Source organism: Aegilops tauschii, chromosome 5 (genome assembly GCF_002575655.3).
Source record: "Aegilops tauschii subsp. strangulata cultivar AL8/78 chromosome 5, Aet v6.0, whole genome shotgun sequence".
NCBI lineage: Eukaryota > Viridiplantae > Streptophyta > Magnoliopsida > Poales > Poaceae > Aegilops > Aegilops tauschii.
Genome location: NC_053039.3, coordinates 441,317,992 through 441,342,450, shown reverse-complemented (window position 1 = coordinate 441,342,450; position 24,459 = coordinate 441,317,992). Strand labels below are relative to the sequence as shown.

The window sequence follows — 24,459 nt, the reverse complement described above, 5'->3', positions numbered from 1 at the left end:
ACTCTCTCCTACATGCTGCAAGATGGAGGTGGCCAGAAGCGTAGTCTTCGACAGGATTAGCTATCCCCCTCTTATTCTGGCATTCTGCAGTTCAGTCCACCGATATGGCCCTTTACACATATACCCATGCATATGTAGTGTAGCTCCTTGCTTGCGAGTACTTTGGATGAGTACTCACGGTTGCTTTTCTCCCTCTTTTCCCCTTTCTATACCTGGTTGTCGCAACCAGATGCTGGAGTCCAGGAGCTAGAGATCCCGAGGATGATTCTACATGGAGTTCGGCTTCGAGGAGTAGTTAGGAGGTCCCAGGCAGGATGCCTTGCCTTTTTGATCGTTGGTACTTTTGTGCTAGCCTTCTTAAGGCAAACTTGTTTAACTTATGTCTGGACTCAGATATTGTTGCTTCCGCTGACTCGTCTATTATCAAGCAATTGTATTCGAGCCCTCAAGGTCCCTGGCTTGTATTATGATGCTTGTATGACTTATTTATGTTGTAGAGTTGTGTTGTGATATCTTCCCGTGAGTCCTTGATCTTGATCGTACACGTTTGCGTGCATGATTAGTGTACGGTCAAATCGGGGGCGTCACATATCTGGTAGATAGTGACCTTGAGATCCTTGTTGTAGACTTCCCTAATGCGTCCCATGTCAATGTGAGCTGCCATGCTCTTGCCTAGACTCCAGGTTGGTGCTTCAAAATAAAACTCTATGGGCTTAGCGGTTGGCGAGAATGTCCTTCCTGGAACTTGAACTCGAATCAACCAGCGCTCCTCTTCTGGTAAAGTGGCGTTTTAGGTCCCGGTGAAGCTTGGTATTCCGATGTTCAGATACCTAGTGACTTCCTTAAAGTGTCGTCCAAAGGGTGTGTCTTCATCCGGTTGTGCAAACTTGTTCCTCAAATCCGCCATCCTGAAGAGTAGAAAATGGAGAGGAGTCAGAAATGAGTAGAGAAGAGTGACCTATGGCTTATCTTAGTGGTTGTGTCCTACACTCAGCGTGTGCTCTGATACCATCTTGTAGCGACCCGACCTCAAACGGTGAAGTCTATGTGCTTCTGTGCCATCCCTGGATCGGTAATGCTGACACACACAGTACTCGAAGGATTTATAACAGAGTAGCAATCACACACTTATTACATCAAATGTCTCCAAAGAGAACTTATTACAATAAATATCGCTTAAGGCCATCTAATACGATAACAACGGAAGGCTTCGAAGATAAAGTGAGTCCATCAACTCCAACGGCATAGCTGAGCTGCACGGCAATGACCTAACGAACCTTAGTGCTCGTCTGAAAAGTCTGCAACATAATACATTGCAGCCCGAAAATGGGTCAGCACATGGAATATGCTGGCAATATAACACAGTAGAGCAAGAACAAAATAATGCTATCACTACATGCATATTTGGCTGGTGGAAAGGCTCTATGGTTATAGTTTTGCGAAAAGCCATTTTTTCCCTACAACAAAGGAATAAATTTTACTTTAACTATCATGGTAGTTGAAACATCATTGAGAAGGTTCCTCCAACTCAATCCCAATTAAAAGTAATTATCAACCCAACATATTAAATTAGAGTGATGAGATACTTAGGATAATCCAAGTACTAGATAATCAAGATGTCCATAACTGGGGACACGGCTAACCATGATTAGATTGTACACTCTGCAGAGGTTTGCGCACTTTTTCCCACAAGACTCGATCTCCTCCGTTGGATTTCTCGCACTACATGGTGTTTGAGAAACGGATGACCGAGACACAGTCTTTCAGAAGCATTAACTCTACCCCCGGGTAGACAGTACCAACCTACATCCCTCTACATCTGCTAGCCTACCACTGGAAGAGGGCATGCAACTTACTCAACTATGCTAGAGCCCATAATAGCTTGTGGCTGCACACGGAAGTTTCTAGCATGAAATATCTCAGTTCCCTGTGAGCCTGGGTGGCGGACCTTAGGATGATCACACGGGTACTCCGGGATATCCTAGGACAACACTGGATTCTCTAGGTGCCCGACAAGTAATCCACCCAGATGTGCATTAAAGTTGCCACCTTAAGTTGAACCATTAATTAACAATCTCACATCTGTCATGGATTCACTCACCCAAACCACGTCTATGAGCATAGCATAGCAATATAAGCAATACGTAGAAGTAACTCCCAAGGGTTTTATAATAACAGGGCAATAGGTTCTACCTCATCAACTACTTCCCAATACCCACAAGTTAATCACATCCTAATCATGCAGTGTTTGAGGATTGGAGCTAATGCATAAAAACTGGGTATGAAAAGAGTATGATCAATGTGTTACTTGCCTTGCTGACGATCCGCAAAACCTAGGGACTCGTAGTAGCACGCTTCGCACTCCGGGAATTCTATCGCAAACAAACAATAGCATACATAAGAAATCAAGCAAAGATGCACGGGTAAATCTCAAATAAGGAGATCTAACCAGAAAGTTCAACTTAAGCACTCCGGTTTGCAAAAAGAATCAAATCAAACGGAGCAACGAAACTCAAAATGCGAAAGAAACAAGATCTGTTTACTAATCTGGACTAAAGTCAAATTTTACAGTATCAAAATCTTGTTCAAGTTGATTAAACAAAAAGAGGGTTTCGAGACGAAGATCTAGGCTCTTGAATCGCCTGATTCCGATAAACGAGCGAAAAGATAAACTGAAACGAAAATCGGATCAGAAACCGCGATCGAAAATAATCGCGAAAAACCCGAGAAAAAGAAAAACTGACGAACAGGCTAACGAACGAACGTTCGTTGTCTATAACTAACGAGCGAAAACCGTTTGTTAAAACGAACGTAGGGACGAACGTCCGCAAAATAAACTAAACCGAGAAAACCGGCGAACTAAAAAAACGAACTAGGGTTTTTTTTTAAACCGACGGTTTTTACCTAAACCGAAAAAAACGAGCGGCTCCGGATCGGATCGGCGGCGGCGGCTCCGGCGGCGCGAGGTGGGGCTACGGGGTGGCGGCGACGGCGGGGCGGTGCGGCGCGGCGGCGGGGAAGTGCGACGCGGTGGCGGCGACGCAAGGCGAGGCGAGGCGCGGCAGGCGGCGGCGGGCGGCGGCTGCTGCTGCTGCATGCGGCGGCGGTGGTGGTGGCGATTTGGGGCGGCGGCGGCGGGGTATTTAAGAGCGGGAGGGGCGGGGTCTGCTTGGGGAAGGGGCAACCCGAGGCGGCGGCGGCGGCTTCCCGGACTCCGGCGGAGTCCGGTGCGGTCACGGGGTGAGCGGGGGAGGCGGTGGCGCGGGGTGGGCCGGCCTGGCTCGGCTTGGCTTCGGCCCAGTCGGGCGCTGAAGTTTAAAAAAAACAGATTCCGCCGAAAATAAATTCTAGAAAAATAAATAAAAATCTATAAATGCCAATATAAATTTTCACCGTCTAAATAAAATATTTAGAACAAGATGAACATTTTCTTGGCCATAAAATGCAATTTTGAAAACATGCAATTTTTCTAATGCAAATAAAATAGCAATAAAATCTGAATAAAATCAAATATTTGATTTTAATATTTTTTCCTCCAATATTTCATTTATATTGGAGAAGTCCTATTATCTCCTCTCATATATTTTAATATGAAATATTTTCAGAGAGATAAATAATTAAAACAAATAATCCTCATTTCAATATTCGATAAAATTCAAATATGAAAACAGTGAAATCCCCAACTCTATCCGAGGGTCCCTGAGTTGCTTAGAATTTCGAGGATCGCGAAACGAAATGCAACAAAAATATGATATGCATGAATGATCTATGTATAACATTCCAAATTGAAAATTTGGGATGTTACACACACCCCTTGGCTTACTTAGACCCTCACTTTCTTTTGAAATGACAACAACATGAAAGCCGTCGCCAGACCCGGACCAGTGGAGGTGATGAATTATCCTCGAGCTTACCGAATACCCCTGCTCCGCGGAAACGCCAAACGAGGTACTCTTTTTTTAAAACCTTGTAAAATTCTTCTCATCTGCTGACGGGTCTTGCTTATTTGTCACTTAACTCTTTTGATGATCATTGACCGCGAACTTGCTCGTTCTTCTTGTGACAGCTCATCACAAACTGAAATGCCGACTTTCAAGACTGCCCCTGGGTAACAGCAACTAGCTCTATTCTATAACTTCATATATTCTTATTTTAATACTGACTTATCATAACCTCTGTAGCGGCCAAGCAAAGCCAAAAAAGAAGGCTAAAGTGATCAAGCCAACAGAAACACCTGAAATCACTTAGCCGGAACAACAAGTCTCTGTCCCTGACGCTTCCGATAAACCGCCAGAAGAACCTGTTACTGTCACCCCTCATGAGATTCCAGATCTTAGCATTGGTGGCACTGCTATTAGTCCTTCAACTTCTGCCCCCTCGTGTTTGTCTAAGCCGTCAGAGCCTCAAGACGATGATGTATTGATTACTGGCACCGGCTTTATAGAGCCGGGAAATCCAATAGCTCTGGCAAAACATACTGCCAAACAAGAAGTTATTGAGAGGCGGAAACAGAAGTTTGATATTTCTCACTACTCGCACTGAGCAGCAATGAGATCCTCTCCGGCTATCTCAGCCAGGTCCATACTAGTCATGACCTCGAAATTGATATGGTGAAGCAGATGCACCAAAAATATGAGGTATGACTTTTAGCTTTTAAGTAATGTGTATACATATCCTGCCAGCCCCAAAGTCGACTAGTTGTGATACGATTGAATAGGTTGTAAACTTCAAAAAAATCCATAGCTTCTGTCCTAGAATCCCTCCTTGGCCGGTTTAAATGTAAACCGGATGTTTGTACAAGTTGAGCTTTCCGTCCGTAGCCCCCAAGGGCCGGCTTAATCCATGGGAATGAGCCGGTCCTAAGTTGTCTTTGTATAAGAAGAAAGATCTTGACTGCATTGCCCCCATGAGTCGGTTGGGACAGTTACATCACTTCCGGCTCATGATGAAGAAAAAACAAACGGTATGCATTAGCCCCCAAGTGCCAGGTAGTCTTGCTTGCAAAGTACTTGGGACTTTATTAGAGCCGTTGTTTTGAAAATTTTGCTTCGATAGACATTAGCCCACAAGTGTCAAGTGTTGTTGCTGGCAAAAGACTTGGGAGTTGTAATCTGATAAACTTGATATTTGACAACTCTGCTCCTTATGCAGGCTGCCACTGCTGAACTGGAATCCCAATTAAATGATGCCAAGACCCGGCTGGCGACTCAGGAAACTGAGACTCGGAAGGCTGAGTTGAAATTCCAATTTAGTGTGGCTGAGTCGGAAAAACTGAAGACCGGCTATGAAGCAGAGAAAAAGACTTGGGCAGATGAAAAGACGGCTTTGACCCAACGTGCTGAGAAGGCCGAGGCAACGCTTCAAGAAGTAACCACTGAGCTTTTCGGTTTAAAAAACCGTGTGAATCAGATGGTTTCAGCTATCTTTGGTAAGTCTCCTTTATCAAGCATCTGAAGTGAATCATTATTTTGATCATATAACCCGCCATTTTAAGCATTCTGCAATATCTTCAGGTCCCAGGAGCAGCAATCTCAATCAAGACATGCTGATGAAACTGAAAGCTGTCTACACACTTGTTGAGCAGTTGTACACCGGGACTCAACGCACATTAGTCGCTATTTCACCAACAGGTCAAGTACCAACTTTGTGGATAGATGTTTTGAAGAAACTCTCTGTGCTGCCTATAAGACTTGAAGAGATAAAGCGATCAGCTACCAGAGCCGGCGCTGTGACGGCTTTAAGCTGGTCCAAGGCGTGGGTACCAGAGCTTGACCCGTCTTAGGTAGCTATTGGTTACCCAAGCTTGAAAGAAGATGGTACACCTTTCGATCAGAAAGATTTCTCAGCCTGTTTAAGGGAAATTCGTCCAATGGCCACTCTTATTGCGAATGACTCGGACCTGTCCAAGTATCATCCGACTTATGATCAGGAGAATAAGAAGATGCCCACACCGGCTTACAAAGTGATGGACTTGATTCCGCCAATCCGTAAGCACACCTTTGCTCCTAAAGTCGATCCGTCTGAGCTTATAGATGATGAAGCTGAATTTGAAGCTTTATCTGGCATCGATTGGTCAACACCAACTTTTCAGCTAGCGGAAGAAGACGAAGAGCCGGCAAAGGATGACGCAGAAGACTCCGAGCGGCAAGGCCAAGAAGATTGAACCGCCGGGCGGCTCTAAACGTGAGCTTTTGAAAAAACACTTTGATCTTATTCGGCCCCTGGAGACATGTAATAGGATAGTGAAACTTTGATACTGCCGTGCCATCGTGCACGTTCCTCGTTGCAAAAACTGCCAATCGATTATCTACCACTAATGTTTATAACAACTTTTGAATATGTTCATGTATACAAAAACAGATCACAAGTGTCCCACGGTTTACTGCAGGACGGGTCATAATGCCCAATACATAATCACCCCTATAATTAGGACTGGATTAATTATAACAGAATATGTCATACCTGTGATATTAATCCCACTGTTGGTTTACCAAATCAGTAGAATAGGGCAATAACCCAAAACATGATCATTGGGAATTATCATACATTTCCGACTTATGAAGATAGCCAAGCTGGGTCGATCTACACCGGATACTATTTTATGTCATGCTGGCAACTTATAGTCAAAAGCCAGGCCGGGTTAATAAACACAGGCGTATCGTGATATATGATTCATAAGGCATTATAAGCCTTTCTGATTTTTAACCATGTCTGACGATGTCATAAGAGAAAACGCAAAAAAGACTTTCAAATCAAATCAATAGAAAAATTTCGAGGCTTTCATAGGCCACCAAGCAAAAAATTTCTTCTTCAATGAAACTAGCATTAGCCACTGGAAGGTACGCGCTTTCTGTGAGCCGGCCCTCATTTACCCAATCGACATTTTAACCCAGATAAGTTCAGTTCTTATTTAAAGATAGACTTATCAGGAGTACGCGGGGTTAGAGCAGCATCGTGCATCACAGGCCGATTTATCCAAGTTTCAAGGAAGGCGGCTTTATTAGCCTGAGCTTCTCCTTGCTATCTGTAAGCCATGACCTCTCATGACAGACCGGCGTTTTAACCTTAACCAATTCAGGTTCTTGTTGAAAAGATTGACTGTTAAGAGTTCGCCGGGTCAATCAGGATTACCTGATGGAGAAGCATCTGGCACACAGGCAGGATAACCCGGGGTTTTAGGTGAATACACCTGGCTTCCAAGTCTGGCTTTTAAGCCTATTAAAAGGGTTATAGCAACTCTTGTTCTTTAGAACAAAAGAGCCCCCAAGCAATATTTCTGAGCTATGCTCAATGGGAACCTATGTTTGAGTTGTGCTTTTGCAACAGACTCTCTTTGGTCCCTTTAATCTGGGTAGCAAGCCCCCAAGTGATCAAAAACTCATGATTTAAAGAGAAAACGACAAAGGCCCTGCTTTGACAGGCATGCCGACTTTATTATATTGATCATAATATATACATTATCATAATATGTACATCAGAAGAGCCGGTGGCTCAGGTGTAATAAGGCCGAAGGTGAGCAATATTCCAGGGCCGGTGGGTCTCCTCCTCCGACTTACGTGAGTCTCTGTGCTCTCGAACATCGATAAGGTAGCATGACCCGTTGTTCAGATTCTTGCTGACCACAAAAGGTCCTTCCCAACGTGGGGATAACTTGTGCATATCAGTCTGATCCTGGATGAGTCGGAGCACTAGATCGCCTTCTTGGAAAGTTCTGGTTTTAACCCGGCGGCGATGGTAACGATGCATATCTTGCTGGTAAATCACCGAACGAGCCGCCTCTATGTCCCGTTTCTCATCTAACAGGCCCAGTGCGTCTTGACGTGCTTGTTCATTGTCCGCTTCAACATAAGCCGCCACACGAGGTGAGTCGTGACGGATGTCACTAGGGAGAACCGCCTCTGCTGCGTAAACCATGAAGAAAGGCGTGTAACCCATAGACCTGTTGGGGTAGTATTAATGCTCCACAATACGGAAGGTAACTCTTCCACCCAACAACCCGATGTCCTTTGCAAAGGAACCATAAGCCGGGGCTTGATGCCTCTCAGTATCTCTTGATTAGCTCTCTCAGCTTGACCATTAGATTGAGGGTGAGCCACAGATGACACATCAAGCCAGATGTGCTCACGTCGACAGAAGTCCTTCATAGCACCCTTAGAAAGGTTCATGCCATTTTCTGTTATAATGTTGTGTGGAAAGCCAAAATGGAAGATCACTTTCTTCATGAATTGAACTGCCATTGCTGCATCACACTTACTGACTGGCTCCGCCTCTATCCACTTAGTGAACTTATCAACCGCCACCAAAAGGTGGGTCTTCTTATCCTTGGACCTTTTAAAAGGTCCCACCATATCAAGCCCCCAGGTTCCAAACGGCCAAGTGATTGGAATCATCCTCAGTTCCTGAGCCGGAACATGAGCTCGACGTGAAAACTTTTGACAACCATCACATTTTCTGACTAAGTCCGCAGCATCAGCATTAGCCGTCAACCAATAGAAACCGTGACGAAAAGCCTTGGCTACCAGAGATTTAGAGCCGGCATGATGACCACAATCTCTTTCGTGGATCTCACGTAGAATCTCACAACCTTCTTCAAGAGAAACGCAACGCTGAAACGCCCCTATAACACTACAATGGTGCAGCTCCCCATTGACAATTGTCATCGACTTAGACCATCGGGTTATCTACCTGGCCAAGTTCTCATCCTCAGGCAACTCGCCCCGGGTCATGTAAGCTAAATAGGGAACTGTCCAGTCAGGAATAACATGAAGAGCCGCCACCAATTGTGCCTCCGGGTCAGGAATAGCAAGGTCCTCCTCCGTAGGCAACTTGGCCGAAGGATTGAATAGTACATCCAAGAACGTACTCGGTGGCACCGGCTTACGCTGAGAGCCTAGCCGGCTTAAATTATCAGCCGCCTTATTCTTCCTTCGATCGATGTGTTCAACTTGGTAACCCTTGAAGTGGCCTGCAATGGCATCAACCTCTCGACGATAAGCCGCCATAAGCGGATCCTTTGAATCCCAAGTACCAGAGACCTGTTGGGCCACCAGATCTGAGTCGCCAAATCATCTCACCCGGCTTAAATTCATCTCTTTAGCCATCCGAAGACCATGGAGCAGGGCCTCATACTCAGCTGCATTGTTAGTACAAGGGAACATTAATCGGAGGACATAGGAAAATTTATCACATCGTGGGGAAGTCAAGACAACTCCAGCCCCCGAGTCCTCCAGTTGCCTAGACCCGTCAAAGTGAATAGTCCAATATGTGTTATCCGGCTTTTCCTCTGGTGCCTGCAACTCTGTCCAATCATTGATGAAGTCCACAAGCGCCTGAGACTTGATAGCCGTTCGAGGCACATATTTTAACCCGTGAGGTCCAAGCTCAATTGCCCACTTAGCAACCAGGCCAGTTGCTTCCCTGTTTTGGATGATATCTCCCAAGGGAGCAGAACTAACCACCGTGATGGATGACCCTGAAAATATTACTTAAGCTTTCGGCTTGCCATAAAAACTCCATACACAAGCTTCTGCCAATGCGGGTATCTCTGCTTGGACTCAATGAGCACCTCACTGATATAATAAACCGGCCGTTGAACCGGATATTCCTTGCCTGCCTCCTTCCTTTCTACCACTATGGCCACACTAACGGACCGGCTGTTAGCAGCCACGTATAACACAGAGGCTCCTTATCAACAGGGGCAGCAAGTACGGGCGGCTCAGCCAACTGTTTCTTCAGATCCTCAAATGCTTGGTTGGCCGCATCGCTCCAAACAAAATGATCTGTCTTCATCATTTGATAGAGGGGGATAGCCTTCTCACCGCCGGCTCAAAGCGGCAATACGACCCGCCAAGCGCTGAACATCATTAATGCACGCCGGCTTAGCCAGAGAAGTGATGGCTTTAATTTTCTCCGGGTTAGCTTCAATGCCTCTGTTAGAAACCAAAAAACCCAAAATCTTGCCTGCAGGCACACCAAAGACACATTTAGCCAGATTAAGCATCATCTTGTAGACCCGGCGATTATCAAATGTCTCCTTCAAATCATCAATCAGGGTCTCCTTCTTTCTTGACTTCACCACAATGTCATCGACATAAGCATGAACATTACGCCCAATCTGATTGTGAAGGCAATTCTGCACGCACCGCTGATAAGTCGCCTGGGCACTCTTGAGCCCAAAAGGCATAGACACATAGCAGAAGGCTCCAAAGGGAGTAATGAAAGTTGTCTTCTCCTAGTCCTTAACTGCCATCTTGATCTGATGATAACCAGAATAAGCATCCAAAAAACTCAGACGCTCACAACCCGCCGTAGCATCAATGATTTGATCAATACGAGGAAGAGCAAACGGATTAGCCGGACAAGCCTTGTTCAAGTCCGTGTAATCCACACACATCCGCCAATTGCCATTTTCTTGAGTACCAGCACCGGGTTAGCCAACCATTCAGGATGGAAAACTTTAACGATAAACCCAGCTTCCAAGAGCCGGGCCACTTCCTCTCCAATGGCCTTCCGCCTCTCCTCGTTGAATCGGCGAAGAAACTGTTTGACCGGCTTAAACTTTGGATCAATATTAAGAGTGTGCTCAGCGAGTTCTCTCGGTACACCCGGCATGTCTGAAGGTTTCCATGCAAAGATGTCCCGGTTCTCACGGATGAACTCGATGAGCGCACTTTCCTATTTCGGATCCAGATTGGCACTGATACTGAACTGCTTCGATGAATCGCCAAGAATGAAGTCAACCATCTTAGTGTCATCTGCCGACTTAAATTTGAGTGAAGGATCCTGCTCTGTGGTTGGCTTCTTTAGAGACGTCATGTCCGTCGGGTCAACATTATCTTTGTAAAATTTCAACTTCTCCGTTGCGCAAGCAGACTCAGCATAAGCAGCGTCTCCTTCCTCACACTCCAAGGCTATCCTCCGGCTCCCATGCACCATGATGGTTCCCTTGTGACCCGGCATCTTAAGCTGCAGATACACATAACAAGGTCGTGCCATGAACTTGGCGTAAGCCGGCCGTCCAAAAAGAGCGTGATACGGGCTTTGGATTTTGATCACTTCAAAAGTCAATGTCTCCGACCTAGAGTCATGATCATCTCCAAAAGCAACCTCCAGAGCTATCTTACCAACCGGATAAACCGACTTACCAGGCACCACGCCATGGAAGACGGTGTTTGACGGCTTAAGGTTTTTATCAGTCAGCCCCATGCGGCGGAAGGTTTCATAATAAAGGATATTGATAGTGCTCCCTCCATCCATGAGTACCTTGGGGAACTTATATCCCCCGACCTGAGGTGCGACTACCAAAGCCAAATGACCCGGATTGTCAACCCAGGGCGGGTGATCTTCCCGGCTCCATACGATGGGCTGCTCAGACCAGTGCAAGTAACGGGGAGCTGCCGGCTCAACGGCATTGACTGCCCTCTTATGAAGCTTCTGATCACGCTTACATAAGCTAGTGGTAAAAACATGATACTGCCCACTATTCAACTGCTTTGGGTTGCTCTGATACCCAGACTGCTGCTGCTGTTGATTCCCCTCGTTATTCTGTTGATTGTAACCACCTTGATTGCCATGATTGCCTTGATTTCCTTGAAACCCGGAGTTAGAGCCGCCACCGCCGTAACCTGGTCCCTGAAAGCCGGATCCTGAACCACGACCCGGTCCATGACCGCCTTGGTAAAAGTTTGAATTCTTGAACTCTTTCATAATGAAGCAATCCTTCCAGAGGTGCGTAGATGGTCTTTCTCGCGTCCCGTGCTTCGGGCAGGGCTAATTTTAACAGCTGCTCAAGGTTGATGCCTGATCCTCCATTCTGCGGGGGTGGTTTACCCTTACGACGCGGACCATTATTCCGCGCATTGGTGTTTGCCACAAAGTCAAAACTATTATCAGCTTTGCGCTTACCGTTGCCTCCTTGGCTTGCCGGGTTATGCTGCTGCCCCATAGTGTTGCTGCTCTTCTTTCCCTTTCCCGGCTTATCATCATCAGACTCGGGGTCCTTGGTACCATCAGAGTCAGCATACTTAACCAGAGCCGCCATGAGCATCCCCATGTCATTGCAGTGGCGTTTGAGCCGCCCCAATTTCTGCTTTAGGGGTGTGAACCGGCAATTACTATCCAACATTAAGACCGCTGAGTCGGCCTTGATGCGATCTAACGAGTGCAGGATGGTTGAAACTGGCACACCCAATGAGTCGTCGATTCACCTTCTTCTTGGACACATGCGGCCAAATCCACAATTGACATGGGCTGCTTGCATGTGTCTTTCAAGTTCTGGATAAACCGAGCCTTTAACTCGGCCCACGAACCAATGAAGTTGGCAGGGAGCCCCTTTAACCAAGTACGGGCCATCCCTTCCAACATCAAGGGGAAATACTTGGCACAGCAGCTTCGCTAACATCCAGCAATTCCATGGCCATCTCATAACTCTCAATCCATGCCTCAGGAGCTAAGTCGGCTGTATAATTAGGCACCTTACGGGGACCCTTGAAATCCTTGGGCAGACGTTCATTGCGTAGAGCCGGCACTAAACACGGCACGCCCAAATTCTTGAAAGTTACACCCGGCTCCACTGAAGTTGTCGGACGAACCGGATTAGGTTGACGGGCCGCATACTGTGCCTCTAACTCGGCCTCTCGGCGTGCTCTACCTTGATCTACCACGTTCTGAGCATCAACACCGCCGCCCGCCGGGTTATTTCCGCGTGGCGGGTTACGGTTTCGCGCATTGCTTGATATAGCCGGTTCATCCATATGCCTGCTATAACTCCGGCTTGGGCGAGGGGTGGAATGAATCCTGTCACGACAGTAAGAATACACTTGCTGCTGAACTAAAGCAGTTTGAAGGGGCTCTCTAGCCCTCCGTGTTTCAACCGTTGTTGGAGATTCACCTTCCACCGGGAGAGCCGCCAATCGTGACGCTGCAGCGATCATGTTATCCAAAGGGTTAGAGTAATGACCCGGTGGTGTTGGCACGTGTTGCGGCGGGTTATTGTTCTGACGAGGCGGGTCCGTCGTTCGTGGCTGAACCGGCATGCCTGCTCCGGGTGTCTCAACCCTGTATACCACTGCTGGGTTACTGGTTCCTGCTCCTGGCGTGTTAAAGAGATTCCTCACCTCATAAACCGGGGGCAGATGACTCCGATGCCTCCTCCTCATCACATCATTTGAAGGGTTCTGATCTAGCATGAGCCGGTACGACTCCGACTGAATCCGCTGCGCCTGAGCATCCAGAGCGGCTCGCTCCTCAGCCATCCTCACGTTTTCCACATTCAGCTCCTGCTTGGCCTGTGCTATCTCATCACGCAATTTTGGAATCGCCGCATTGTGTTGATCCTGATCCGCCGGATTAACCACCGTTGTTACCAGTGCTGTCAGCTTATCCACTAAGTCAGTTAAGAATTGAGCCGGCGGGAGCACAGGGCCTCCTGCCCCGGCAGCCGTTGGCACTGCTGACCCGGAAATCAGTGCTGCTACAGTCGGTGAGTGCTGCACTGGCTGTGTACCGGCCATGAAGATCGCAACCCGGTTCGGCGGCTCACAGGGGTCCGGAATACTGTCGCCATCGGAACAGCCCCCAGGCCTGCTATCTTGCAATTGGTACAAAGACTCGGTCTCGCCAGTGGACGATTCACCATCGGAGTAAACGACCGTCTCACCGCCAGACACCGATTTATCCTCAGATTCCGCTCCGTGGATGAATCCCACGAAGGCGCGTTTCATGGCGGGCTGAACACGGGCGGGTCTCGCACGCTGAGCCGTCTCGATGATGTCGGTGCAGATGTCCAGCTCAGGGCCCGGCTCGCCGATTTTGTCAATGAAGACGTGAATTCCGCCGAAGGGGACCCGGTACCCGTACTCAATTGAGCCGGCCTCGGGGGCCCAGCCTGCGTCGTCAATGTAGAGCTAGCCGCGACGACTCTTGGTCATCTGGCCCACCGCGTATCCCTTGAGCCCTTCGAAGTTGCTCTCTAAGAACCCGGAACCATCGTGTGATAGCCCCACGGTGGGCGCCAACTGTCGTGGAATTGTCACGTCAAAAGTCCTAGTGTGAGGACTTAGTCGTGGAGCCTTGGCAAAGAAGTTATCTTAAAGGAGTTAAACAGGACAAAGGACACGAGGAGTTTATACTGGTTCAGCCCCTTGCAGTGAAGGTAAAGGCCTAATCCAGTTTGAGGTGGTATAGCTAGGGTTTCGATGACCAGGGAGCGAATATGCTAAGCCTGGCTCTCGATCTCTTGTTTCTTACCCTAAGCCGCTATCGGGTCGTCCCCTTATATACACAGGTTGACGCCCTGTGGTCTACAGAGTCCCGGCTGGCTCATATACGTGTCCGGCTCGGAGAACAATTACATATGCCTTACAATACAAGTCATAGATACATGGCGGTTTATAACTGTGGGCCTTAAGCCGCCTTTGGGCTTGGGCCCTCTACTCGGCCTATCTATGAACCACCATTATGATCTTGGGCTTCATGGAGATGAACCGTCATCAGGATGTCCCGGCCCCTCCTGGCGGGTCATGCCTGATAGTTATATCCCCAACAGGACCCGCACTTCCTGCACAAACCGGACACGTTCCCTCTCGATACCCAGACACTAGCTCGGAGACGGTGCGGTTTACAGGCGCCCTCAAGGGAAAATACTAATATTTTAATTAATAATGAAAACACCGGCATCGACCATTAAGATGATGGCCTATCACTTTGAATCTTCACCTGTTTACTTTGAATCTTCAATGCCCGAAATAGGTGAAGATTCATAGTGATATTTCATCACCTTAATAATAGTGCAACGAATACCGAAGCTTACTGCATCTGGACTATCCCAGTATTTAAACAGGTTATGTTGCTTGTCTCTAGGGAAGGTGAGACTAAAGTTTGATGGTAGCCTTATCTTTACCGAGAGCTAATCTCGGCAACAGTTCCCTTACCGAGAGGAGCTCTCGATAACTGTCCACTGCCAAGAGCGGCTCTCGGTAAAGGTGTGGTTGGATCATAAATTAATTAAAAACTTCAGCATCCATTCTTTAGAATACGGATTATCAATATGAATTTTCTCTGCCCGGAACATGAAGATTCGTAGTAACAATACGTATTCTTCATAATGAAGACCGAAACTTAATGTGATTGGACCATTGAACTACTTAAACAGGTCTTTCTGCTTGTCGGTAAGCAAGGTGGGACTAAATATTTGCCGAGAGCCACTCTATGTAAAGAGTTGCAACCCTGACCATGCCGTTAGTCACCGCCGGATGTGCAACGTGGAAAAAAATTGCCGTGTGGTGGCCAGTTAGCCCTCGGCAAATAGTGCCTTTGCCGAGTGTTGCCTTTTTTGCCGAGGCCTACTCTCGGCATTATCATGTGTTTGCCGAGTGCGGCTCTCGGCGTTCATTACTTTGCCGAGTGCCCGTGTTTTGGCTCTCGACGAAGACCCTGACACCGGGCGTATAAGAAAATTCCAGTAGTGCGTACTCGTGTATTCTTAGGTTGTCCATCCAATCCTATTCAATTAATCCCACGTCACATCAGCATCGATCAACAATTTAATATATATACTCAGAGCATCTCCAACAGGCGCCCAAAAACTGCTTCGCGCTTTAAAATTCGGGTTTTTGGGCGCCGGACAGCTCCAGCAGAAGCTGTAAAATAGTGCACGCGCAAAAAGGAGTTGAGCGCGCGCTGAAAAACGCTATCGCATGCTGCAAATTTGAGGCGCCGGATTGCGCGCTTCATGATTTACACGGCGTGTTTATTAGACGCGCGTTTTTGACATCTGGTAAACTAATGTTGGGTCCGACACGCTAAAAATACTACTGTGGCGCGCTAAAACTATATTAGGGCACGAAACTTTTGTCCACCTGTTGGAGATGCTCTCACTGGAGTAGTATGCATTTGTCATCAAACGGAAGACCTCGCATCGGTGCGAGTGGTGTGGAGAGAAGATTTATATCCAAATTCAAAGCTTGGATGGGGCATCACGCTTAAGAAAAACCACCTGTAATGATGAGTAGTGGTTGGGGTGGCGTCCCTGAGTCCCTCCATGCATGGTCGGCGCCCCGTAACCGATCTGATCAGTTTCATACGAGTGAAAGCTTTGTCATTTGTTCCACCGTTGGGATGTGTCTATGGAAGAGTCCAGAAGATTCCTTCTTTCCCTACCATTTTTTTCATATCCAGCGCAGCTCCTCGTCTTGGCTGTCATGACGCATGCAAGCTTCATCGCCATCACAAAACACGCTCGAAACTGACTATAGCGTTTTATTAATTTCGGATATCCCGCTCTCAGAAGATGCTCTCAGATCAATCCCGAGAGATCGATATCGATCCTACCTTCTAATCATCTTCCGCCCGGCCCGAGGCCGAGACCATCAGCAAAGGACGACCGAACGAGATCCAGCCCTCGAAGCCAGGAATTAACACATTACTAAGATACAAAAGCAATTCAATCAACTCAAATTTCTTCTTATGGCCGAGATTCAGCGTTTACAACCAAGCGACATATCGATTCACGACCCATCTCTAGCGAGAGGACAGACACACCCCGACGAGAGAACTGCGAGCAAGCTCTACCCTCCAGCAACTACGCGAATTACAAGAAGAGAAGGGCCCTCCATCTAGCCTCTCGTTTCTCGCCCTATAGCTCATCTATTTCTTCTTCTCCTTCTGCTTCCGGCCGCCGCTGGTCGCCGGGACAACCTTCTCCGTCGCGCCGTAGAGCTCCTTGATCATGCAGTAGCGGTTTACCTTCCGCTGAATGCCGTCAACCTCGTGCTCCTCGTCCTCCTTCCAGTCAGTGGAGGCCTCAACCGCCGCCGGCGCCGGCGCTGGCTTTGGCTCCGACTCGGGCTCACTACTCTCTAGGGTTTTAGTCTTAGTAGCGTATTGCGACATTGCGTTTCTTTGTCTGGTGGTCTGGGACTCTGTCCTGGGCAGATACTTATAGTCGCTGGGGGTTGGTGGCTCCTGCTTTTTATGGTAGGAAGTCATTCGCTTCTATAGTTATCCAAGGTGGCGCCGAATCCAATATTTGGCTGAAACTCGGAGGAGCTCCGCGCGCCTCTCTAAATTGTGACTGAAACTGAAAGGAATTCATTTACCTATCATAATTGCTTTCTCGTGGTGGCAGGTCGAAATAGAAATGTATTGTCTCTTTGACTTTCTGGGCACAGCTGTCAGTAGATCGAAGCATGGAAGAAGGCGGCACGATCTAGGAGAGCCGGGCGTAGCCGGGGGGCTCTCCTCTGTGTTAAGCAATGAACGGCGAGTGTACAACTGAACCCGTTTTGTTCTTTTGCCTGATCCAATATCCACCATGGAAGTAGAATCACACTTTCCGGTGAAAAAAAGTAGAATCACACGAAGTTAGAACTTTTCACGGAAATCAAGCCCACACGCTACACACTTGCATGCCTATCATCAGTGCAAAGGTGGAGGGGGCAAAAGCACAAGAGAAAACAGTAAACTTCCTGTCGCTAAACAAAATCGCTAGCTATACGAGGACGGGAAATCTACATTCACCTGTATTTGCCATTATAAAATCCAGTTGTTTCCAGCCGCGCGCCTTTAAGTACACTGAATTAAGCTCGCTGGTTGTATTTGACGGAAGCCTGCTCTCATGTCTCGCCTGCTTATATTGATCAAAGAAGTACGGCCTTAGGGCCGTCTTTTCGTTAAAAAAAAACCAGTAGTCTAACCAGTCTTCCTCTCTGTTTATGAAGGAATTCAGTAGATTCAGAATATTTCTTACAAAGATTAACGTATGTGCTCATCCTGATCATCATCCGGACAGGGTGCCTCGTGATGTAGCAACTTATGCTTGAAATCGTTGGTACGGGCTGCTTCTTGCACCATGCACCTGTGTATGTGTAACGCCTCTTATCTTCGAGAAGCGTAACCCAGTCACCCAACATGGTTGAAGGATGTGATCGGTGGTTTGGAGGACAGGAACATGTTTGTCATTCTCACCTAGCTAGAACTACAAGTTTACTTCACCCTCCAAACCACTCTGCCGCTCAGATCCCCCGTCCTTTACCACAAATTTCTCCCACCTTCTTTTGATCCAACTGAGATGCCAAAAGTATATATATTCGGATGTTCCTGTATAGGTGGAAGTTCTGAGGTGTTGTTGCGGCGAGAGTTGCAAAGATGAAGAGCTACATGGAATTTACATACATTTATTGCACAAAGTTTTCATGTGTGCCAATTCCCACGATTCACCCCCGAAACTTGATGTATACCACCATCTACCGGTATGTTTTAACACCTATGTGATAAGTTTTATGTTCTGTTACATGCCACTAAACATAATTTTATTAATTTTCAGTTCCCCTTCCCTTTGTGCATATTGTCACTGGACAGACAAAGAGAAATCAGATTGGGTTTATGCTGAATGTTGTTGCCGCTCTCTCTCTCATTCAGGACTAGAGGTAGAAGAAGGAACAGGGCACACTGGAGTTTCACCAGGCCGCACACAGCCCCGTTTTTCTTCCAAGAGCACCAACTCTTCTCAACACCAGTACATGGCTTATATAGCCGGACACACACCGGCATTTGCCTCACGCATGCACGCACACGCACGAATCACCCGGCCACTAAGCCAACTAACTAAACCATGCATCCACGCCTGCCGGCCACTAACTAGCTAAGTAACAGCAACTACTTCTACATGGATGCAAGTAAAGCATCCACGCATCATCCCTCAACGGCAACAACCCAGCCGAGCATGTGATGCGCCCCAACTAACTACTTGCATCCATCTAGCAAACTTGGCCAGCACACTTGCCAACGGCCCTGCTCTACGCGCCAGACTGAGTACACACACGCTACACACTTTGCCACGGCTTCCGCTGCGTCCCGCGCGCACCCGACGCGCCCGACGAGCCCAACCACACCAGTGCGTCCCGCACGTCCCGCGCGCATCCGTTGCGCCCGACGAGCCCGACCACACCACACGCCATGGCTTATTCCAACACACACCCCCCTAAGCCACGGCCTAGAGGAGTCCGTCGTCGTCGACGTTGGCGCCGGCCAAGAGAGCCTGCTCCGCCGCCGGTCCTTTCTGCAGCTGCGGGCACTCGCGCCGGAAGTGCCCGTACTCCCTGCACTTGTAGCAGCGCCTGCGCCTGTTGCCGCCGCTCACCGACGCCATGCTGCGCCCGTCGTCGTCGTCCCGTGCTCCGCCTTGCGGCCGCTCCCGCGCTCGCCACTGCACCGCCGTGAACAGGAGCTGTCCGTCCGCCCGCCCGCTCGCCGCTGTCCTGCCGTTGACGCCGAACTCGCTCTTCGAACGCGCGCAGCCGGCGGAGCGCTTCGTCGAATGCCATCGTCGTCACGTCGTGGAACTGCTCGATGCCGGCGACGACGGGGAAGAGCCGATCCGGCACCGTATCCAGCTGCTTCTTGACGAGCACCGCGTCGCCCAGCGTCTCCCCGAGGTTGGCGTACCTCACCGCCATCGCCGCGAGCCTCCCGCCGTACACGTCGAGCTCCTCGCCGTCCGCCATCTTCAGGTGGTCAAATTCGCCGCGCAGCGTCACCAGCCTCGCCGCATGGACCCGGTCGGCGCCAACGAACCTCACCTTCAGGGAGTCCCATACCTCCCTGGCAGTGAGCTTCGTCGACACCTGCAGCAGCACATCCTCCGGCAACGCCCCGAGAAGCAACGCGCGCGCCGTCTTATCCTTCCGTGCGTTCACCGCGATGTCGCCCGGCGCCACCGCCTCCCATACGGTGTGGACGTCGAGGATCGCCTGCGCCTTGATGGCCCAGACCGTGTAGTTGTCCGCGATCAGCATCGGCATCGCCATCATCGCTGATCCGCCCGCGCCGCCGCCGTGTGGGACGAGCGCCATGGTCGCCGGTGATCACCCGAACCGAAGCTCTGTATGCCAATTGTTGTTGCCTCTCTCTCTATCTCTCACTCAGGACTAGAGGTAGAAGAAGGAACATGGCACACTGGAGTTTCACCCGGCCGTACACACAGCCCCGTTTTTCTTCCAAAAGCACCAACTCTTCTCAACACCAGTACATGGCTTATATAGCCGGACACACACACCGGCATTTGCCTCACGCACGCACGCACACGCACGGATCACCCGGCCACTAACTAGCTAAGTACCAGCAACTACTCCTACATGCATGCAAGTAAAGCATCCACGCATCATCCCCTCAACGGCAACGACCCAGCCGAGCATGTGATGCGCCCCAACTAACTACTTGCATCCATCTAGCAAACTTGGCCAGCACACTTGCCAACGGCCCTGCTCTACGCGCCAGACTGAGTACACACACGCTACACACTTTGCCACGGCTTCCGCTGCGTCCCGCGCGCACCCGACGCGCCCGACGAGCCCAACCACACCAGTGCGTCCCGCACGTCCCGCGCGCATCCGTCGCGCCCGACGAGCCCGACCACACCACACGCCATGGCTTATTCCAACACACACACCCCTAAGCCACGGCCTAGAGGAGTCCGTCGTCGTCGACGTTGGCGCCGGCCAAGAGAGCCTGCTCCGCCGCCGGTCCTTTCTGCAGCTGCGGGCACTCGCGCCGGAAGTGCCCGTACTCCCTGCACTTGTAGCAGCGCCTGCGCCTGTTGCCGCCGCTCACCGACGCCATGCTGCGCCCGTCGTCGTCGTCCCGTGCTCCGCCTTGCGGCCGCTCCCGCGCTCGCCACTGCACCGCCGTGAACAGGAGCTGTCCGTCCGCCCGCCCGCTCGCCGCTGTCCTGCCGTTGACGCCGAACTCGCTCTTCGAACGCGCGCAGCCGGCGGAGCGCTTCGTCGAATGCCATCGTCGTCACGTCGTGGAACTGCTCGATGCCGGCGACGACGGGGAAGAGCCGATCCGGCACCGTATCCAGCTGCTTCTTGACGAGCACCGCGTCGCCCAGCGTCTCCCCGAGGTTGGCGTACCTCACCGCCATCGCCGCGAGCCTCCCGCCGTACACGTCGAGCTCCTCGCCGTCCGCCATCTTCAGGTGGTCAAATTCGCCGCGCAGCGTCACCAGCCTCGCCGCATGGACCCGGTCGGCGCCAACGAACCTCACCTTCAGGGAGTCCCATACCTCCCTGGCAGTGAGCTTCGTCGACACCTGCAGCAGCACATCCTCCGGCAACGCCCCGAGAAGCAACGCGCGCGCCGTCTTATCCTTCCGTGCGTTCACCGCGATGTCGCCCGGCGCCACCGCCTCCCATACGGTGTGGACGTCGAGGATCGCCTGCGCCTTGATGGCCCAGACCGTGTAGTTGTCCGCGATCAGCATCGGCATCGCCATCATCGCTGATCCGCCCGCGCCGCCGCCGTGTGGGACGAGCGCCATGGTCGCCGGTGATCACCCGAACCGAAGCTCTGTATGCCAATTGTTGTTGCCTCTCTCTCTATCTCTCACTCAGGACTAGAGGTAGAAGAAGGAACATGGCACACTGGAGTTTCACCCGGCCGTACACACAGCCCCGTTTTTCTTCCAAAAGCACCAACTCTTCTCAACACCAGTACATGGCTTATATAGCCGGACACACACACCGGCATTTGCCTCACGCACGCACGCACACGCACGGATCACCCGGCCACTAACTAGCTAAGTACCAGCAACTACTCCTACATGCATGCAAGTAAAGCATCCACGCATCATCCCCTCAACGGCAACGACCCAGCCGAGCATGTGATGCGCCCCAACTAACTACTTGCATCCATCTAGCAAACTTGGCCAGCACACTTGCCAACGGCCCTGCTCTACGCGCCAGACTGAGTACACACACGCTACACACTTTGCCACGGCTTCCGCTGCGTCCCGCGCGCACCCGACGCGCCCGACGAGCCCAACCACACCAGTGCGTCCCGCACGTCCCGCGCGCATCCGTCGCGCCCGACGAGCCCGACCACACCACACGCCATGGCTTATTCCAACACACACCCCCCTAAGCCACGGCCTAGAGGAGTCCGTCGTCGTCGACGTTGGCGCCGGCCAAGAGAGCCTGCTCCGCCGCCGGTCCTTTCTGCAGCTGCGGGCACTCGCGCCGGAAGTGCCCGTACTCCCTGCACTTGTAGCAGCGCCTGCGCCTGTTGCCGCCGCTCACCGACGCCATGCTGCGCCCGTCGTCGTCGTCCCGTGCTCCGCCTTGCGGCCGCTCCCGCGCTCGCCACTGCACCGCCGTGAACAGGAGCTGTCCGTCCGCCCGCCCGCTCGCCGCTGTCCTGCCGTTGACGCCGAACTCGCTCTTCGAACGCGCGCAGCCGGCGGAGCGCTTCGTCGAATGCCATCGTCGTCACGTCGTGGAACTGCTCGATGCCGGCGACGACGGGGAAGAGCCGATCCGGCACCGTATCCAGCTGCTTCTTGACGAGCACCGCGTCGCCCAGCGTCTCCCCGAGGTTGGCGTACCTCACCGCCATCGCCGCGAGCCTCCCGCCGTACACGTCGAGCTCCTCGCCGTCCGCCATCTTCAGGTGGTCAAATTCGCCGCGCAGCGTCACCAGCCTCGCCGCATGGACCCGGTCGGCGCCAACGAACCTCACCTTCAGGGAGTCCCATACCTCCCTGGCAGTGAGCTTCGTCGACACCTGCAGCAGCACATCCTCCGGCAACGCCCCGAGAAGCAACGCGCGCGCCGTCTTATCCTTCCGTGCGTTCACCGCGATGTCGCCCGGCGCCACCGCCTCCCATACGGTGTGGACGTCGAGGATCGCCTGCGCCTTGATGGCCCAGGCCGTGTAGTTGTCCGCGATCAGCATCGGCATCGCCATCATCGCTGATCCGCCCGCGCCGCCGCCGTGTGGGACGAGCGCCATGGTCGCCGGTGATCACCCGAACCGAAGCTCTGTATGCCAATTGTTGTTGCCTCTCTCTCTATCTCTCACTCAGGACTAGAGGTAGAAGAAGGAACATGGCACACTGGAGTTTCACCCGGCCGTACACACAGCCCCGTTTTTCTTCCAAAAGCACCAACTCTTCTCAACACCAGTACATGGCTTATATAGCCGGACACACACACCGGCATTTGCCTCACGCACGCACGCACACGCACGGATCACCCGGCCACTAACTAGCTAAGTACCAGCAACTACTCCTACATGCATGCAAGTAAAGCATCCACGCATCATCCCCTCAACGGCAACGACCCAGCCGAGCATGTGATGCGCCCCAACTAACTACTTGCTTGCATCTAGCAAACTTGGCCAGCACACTTGCCAACGGCCCTGCTCTACGCACCGGACTGAGTACAGACACGCTACACACTTTGCCACGGCTTCCGCTGCGTCCCGCACGCACCGACGCGCCCGATGAGCCCAACCGCACCGGTGTGTCCCGCACGTCCAGCGCGCATCCGTCGCACCCGACGAGCCCGACCACACCACACGCCGTGGCTTATTCCAACACTGAACCTGAGCATACATTGGCACGTGCATGGGAAAATTTGAGAGGGCTATGTATAATGAAAAGATGGCAAACAAGATGAGGAAGAAGCATAAGATTGTAAGGTTGAGGGAAAATGGGCCCTTGGACAATGAGCTCTCATAATGTACCTTGCTTTCATCATTCGGTTGTATATTTTAACCTATTATGTACTAAAAGCACCATATGGTAGAAAATAGAGAGATGTGCCTGAAAATTCTCGTAAAAAGCAAAACATTTGGTCATCAATCTACATACCATGTCTTTATTAGTAGGCCGTAATAGTTAGATATACATTTCTCAATAAAGGGCATTTTATTGACTCAAAATGTAGCATCAAGCGGATACAAAGCATGATGAGCAACACCCGACCTCTGCATAACTAAGATGCACACAATCAAACAATAACAAACTGAAAGAAGATAAATAAGACCATATATCAACAACATTAGGATCATATAGGACCAAAACTATGCCTATGTCGAAGGAGACGGTGCACCAATCCAGGGATTATGCTGCCACCCACGCTGGGTAAAGACTTCGCTAGCCACCCAGTCCAACCGCATACACAGTGCCTTAAGCAGGGGTTGGTACTCCGTTCAGTGTAGCATATACCATGTACGAAACAAGAGTGCGTACCGCGGAAAATAACCTGCAAAGGGGTGGTGTTTTTGCCCTAAAAAACAAAATCATTTCAACATAGCCAAAGTGACAATAATAAGATATATGCTCCTACCCAAATTAGTGTTTTGAACCTATTTGAAATTTCATCCAACCAATGACCAATATTGGCAACACTCGTGGGTGGATACAAATTGGACGCTATTTGGATGACTGACCATGTAAAACACGCAAACTTGCATTAGAAAAAGAGGTGTTTGATTGTCCTGTCATGAGTACAAAAACTACACTGCTTACTTCCTTGCCAATTGTGACGGACGAGATTGTCTTTAGATTGATATATAATTGTGCCTACATAGATTGCATATGTGAAATCTTTGTAATTATACCTTGGTATATCACATCTGTTAGAACTTCATATTGTACCTAAACAAATCACATATTTT

At 50.2% G+C, this 24,459-nt stretch overlaps 3 protein-coding genes across 3 annotated transcripts; all 3 read right to left on the bottom strand.

The window, feature by feature from the left end:
• Window positions 1-18,991: 18,991 nt before the first annotated feature.
• Window positions 18,992-19,850, bottom strand: LOC141022971 (uncharacterized). Its single transcript, XM_073499263.1, has 2 exons — window positions 19,275-19,850; window positions 18,992-19,204 (listed from the first exon to the last, which is right to left on the bottom strand). The coding sequence occupies exons 1-2, from the start codon at window positions 19,848-19,850 to the stop codon at window positions 18,992-18,994; spliced, it is 789 nt and encodes a 262-aa protein (XP_073355364.1).
• Window positions 19,851-20,460: 610 nt separating this feature from the next.
• LOC141022970 (uncharacterized) lies at window positions 20,461-21,319 on the bottom strand. Its single transcript, XM_073499262.1, has 2 exons — window positions 20,744-21,319; window positions 20,461-20,673 (listed from the first exon to the last, which is right to left on the bottom strand). Exons 1-2 carry the CDS (start codon window positions 21,317-21,319, stop codon window positions 20,461-20,463), a joined length of 789 nt encoding a protein of 262 aa, XP_073355363.1.
• Window positions 21,320-21,929: 610 nt separating this feature from the next.
• Window positions 21,930-22,788, bottom strand: LOC141022969 (uncharacterized). The gene is made up of 2 exons (XM_073499261.1): window positions 22,213-22,788; window positions 21,930-22,142 (listed from the first exon to the last, which is right to left on the bottom strand). Exons 1-2 carry the CDS (start codon window positions 22,786-22,788, stop codon window positions 21,930-21,932), a joined length of 789 nt encoding a protein of 262 aa, XP_073355362.1.
• Between the last annotated feature and the right edge of the window lie 1,671 nt (window positions 22,789-24,459).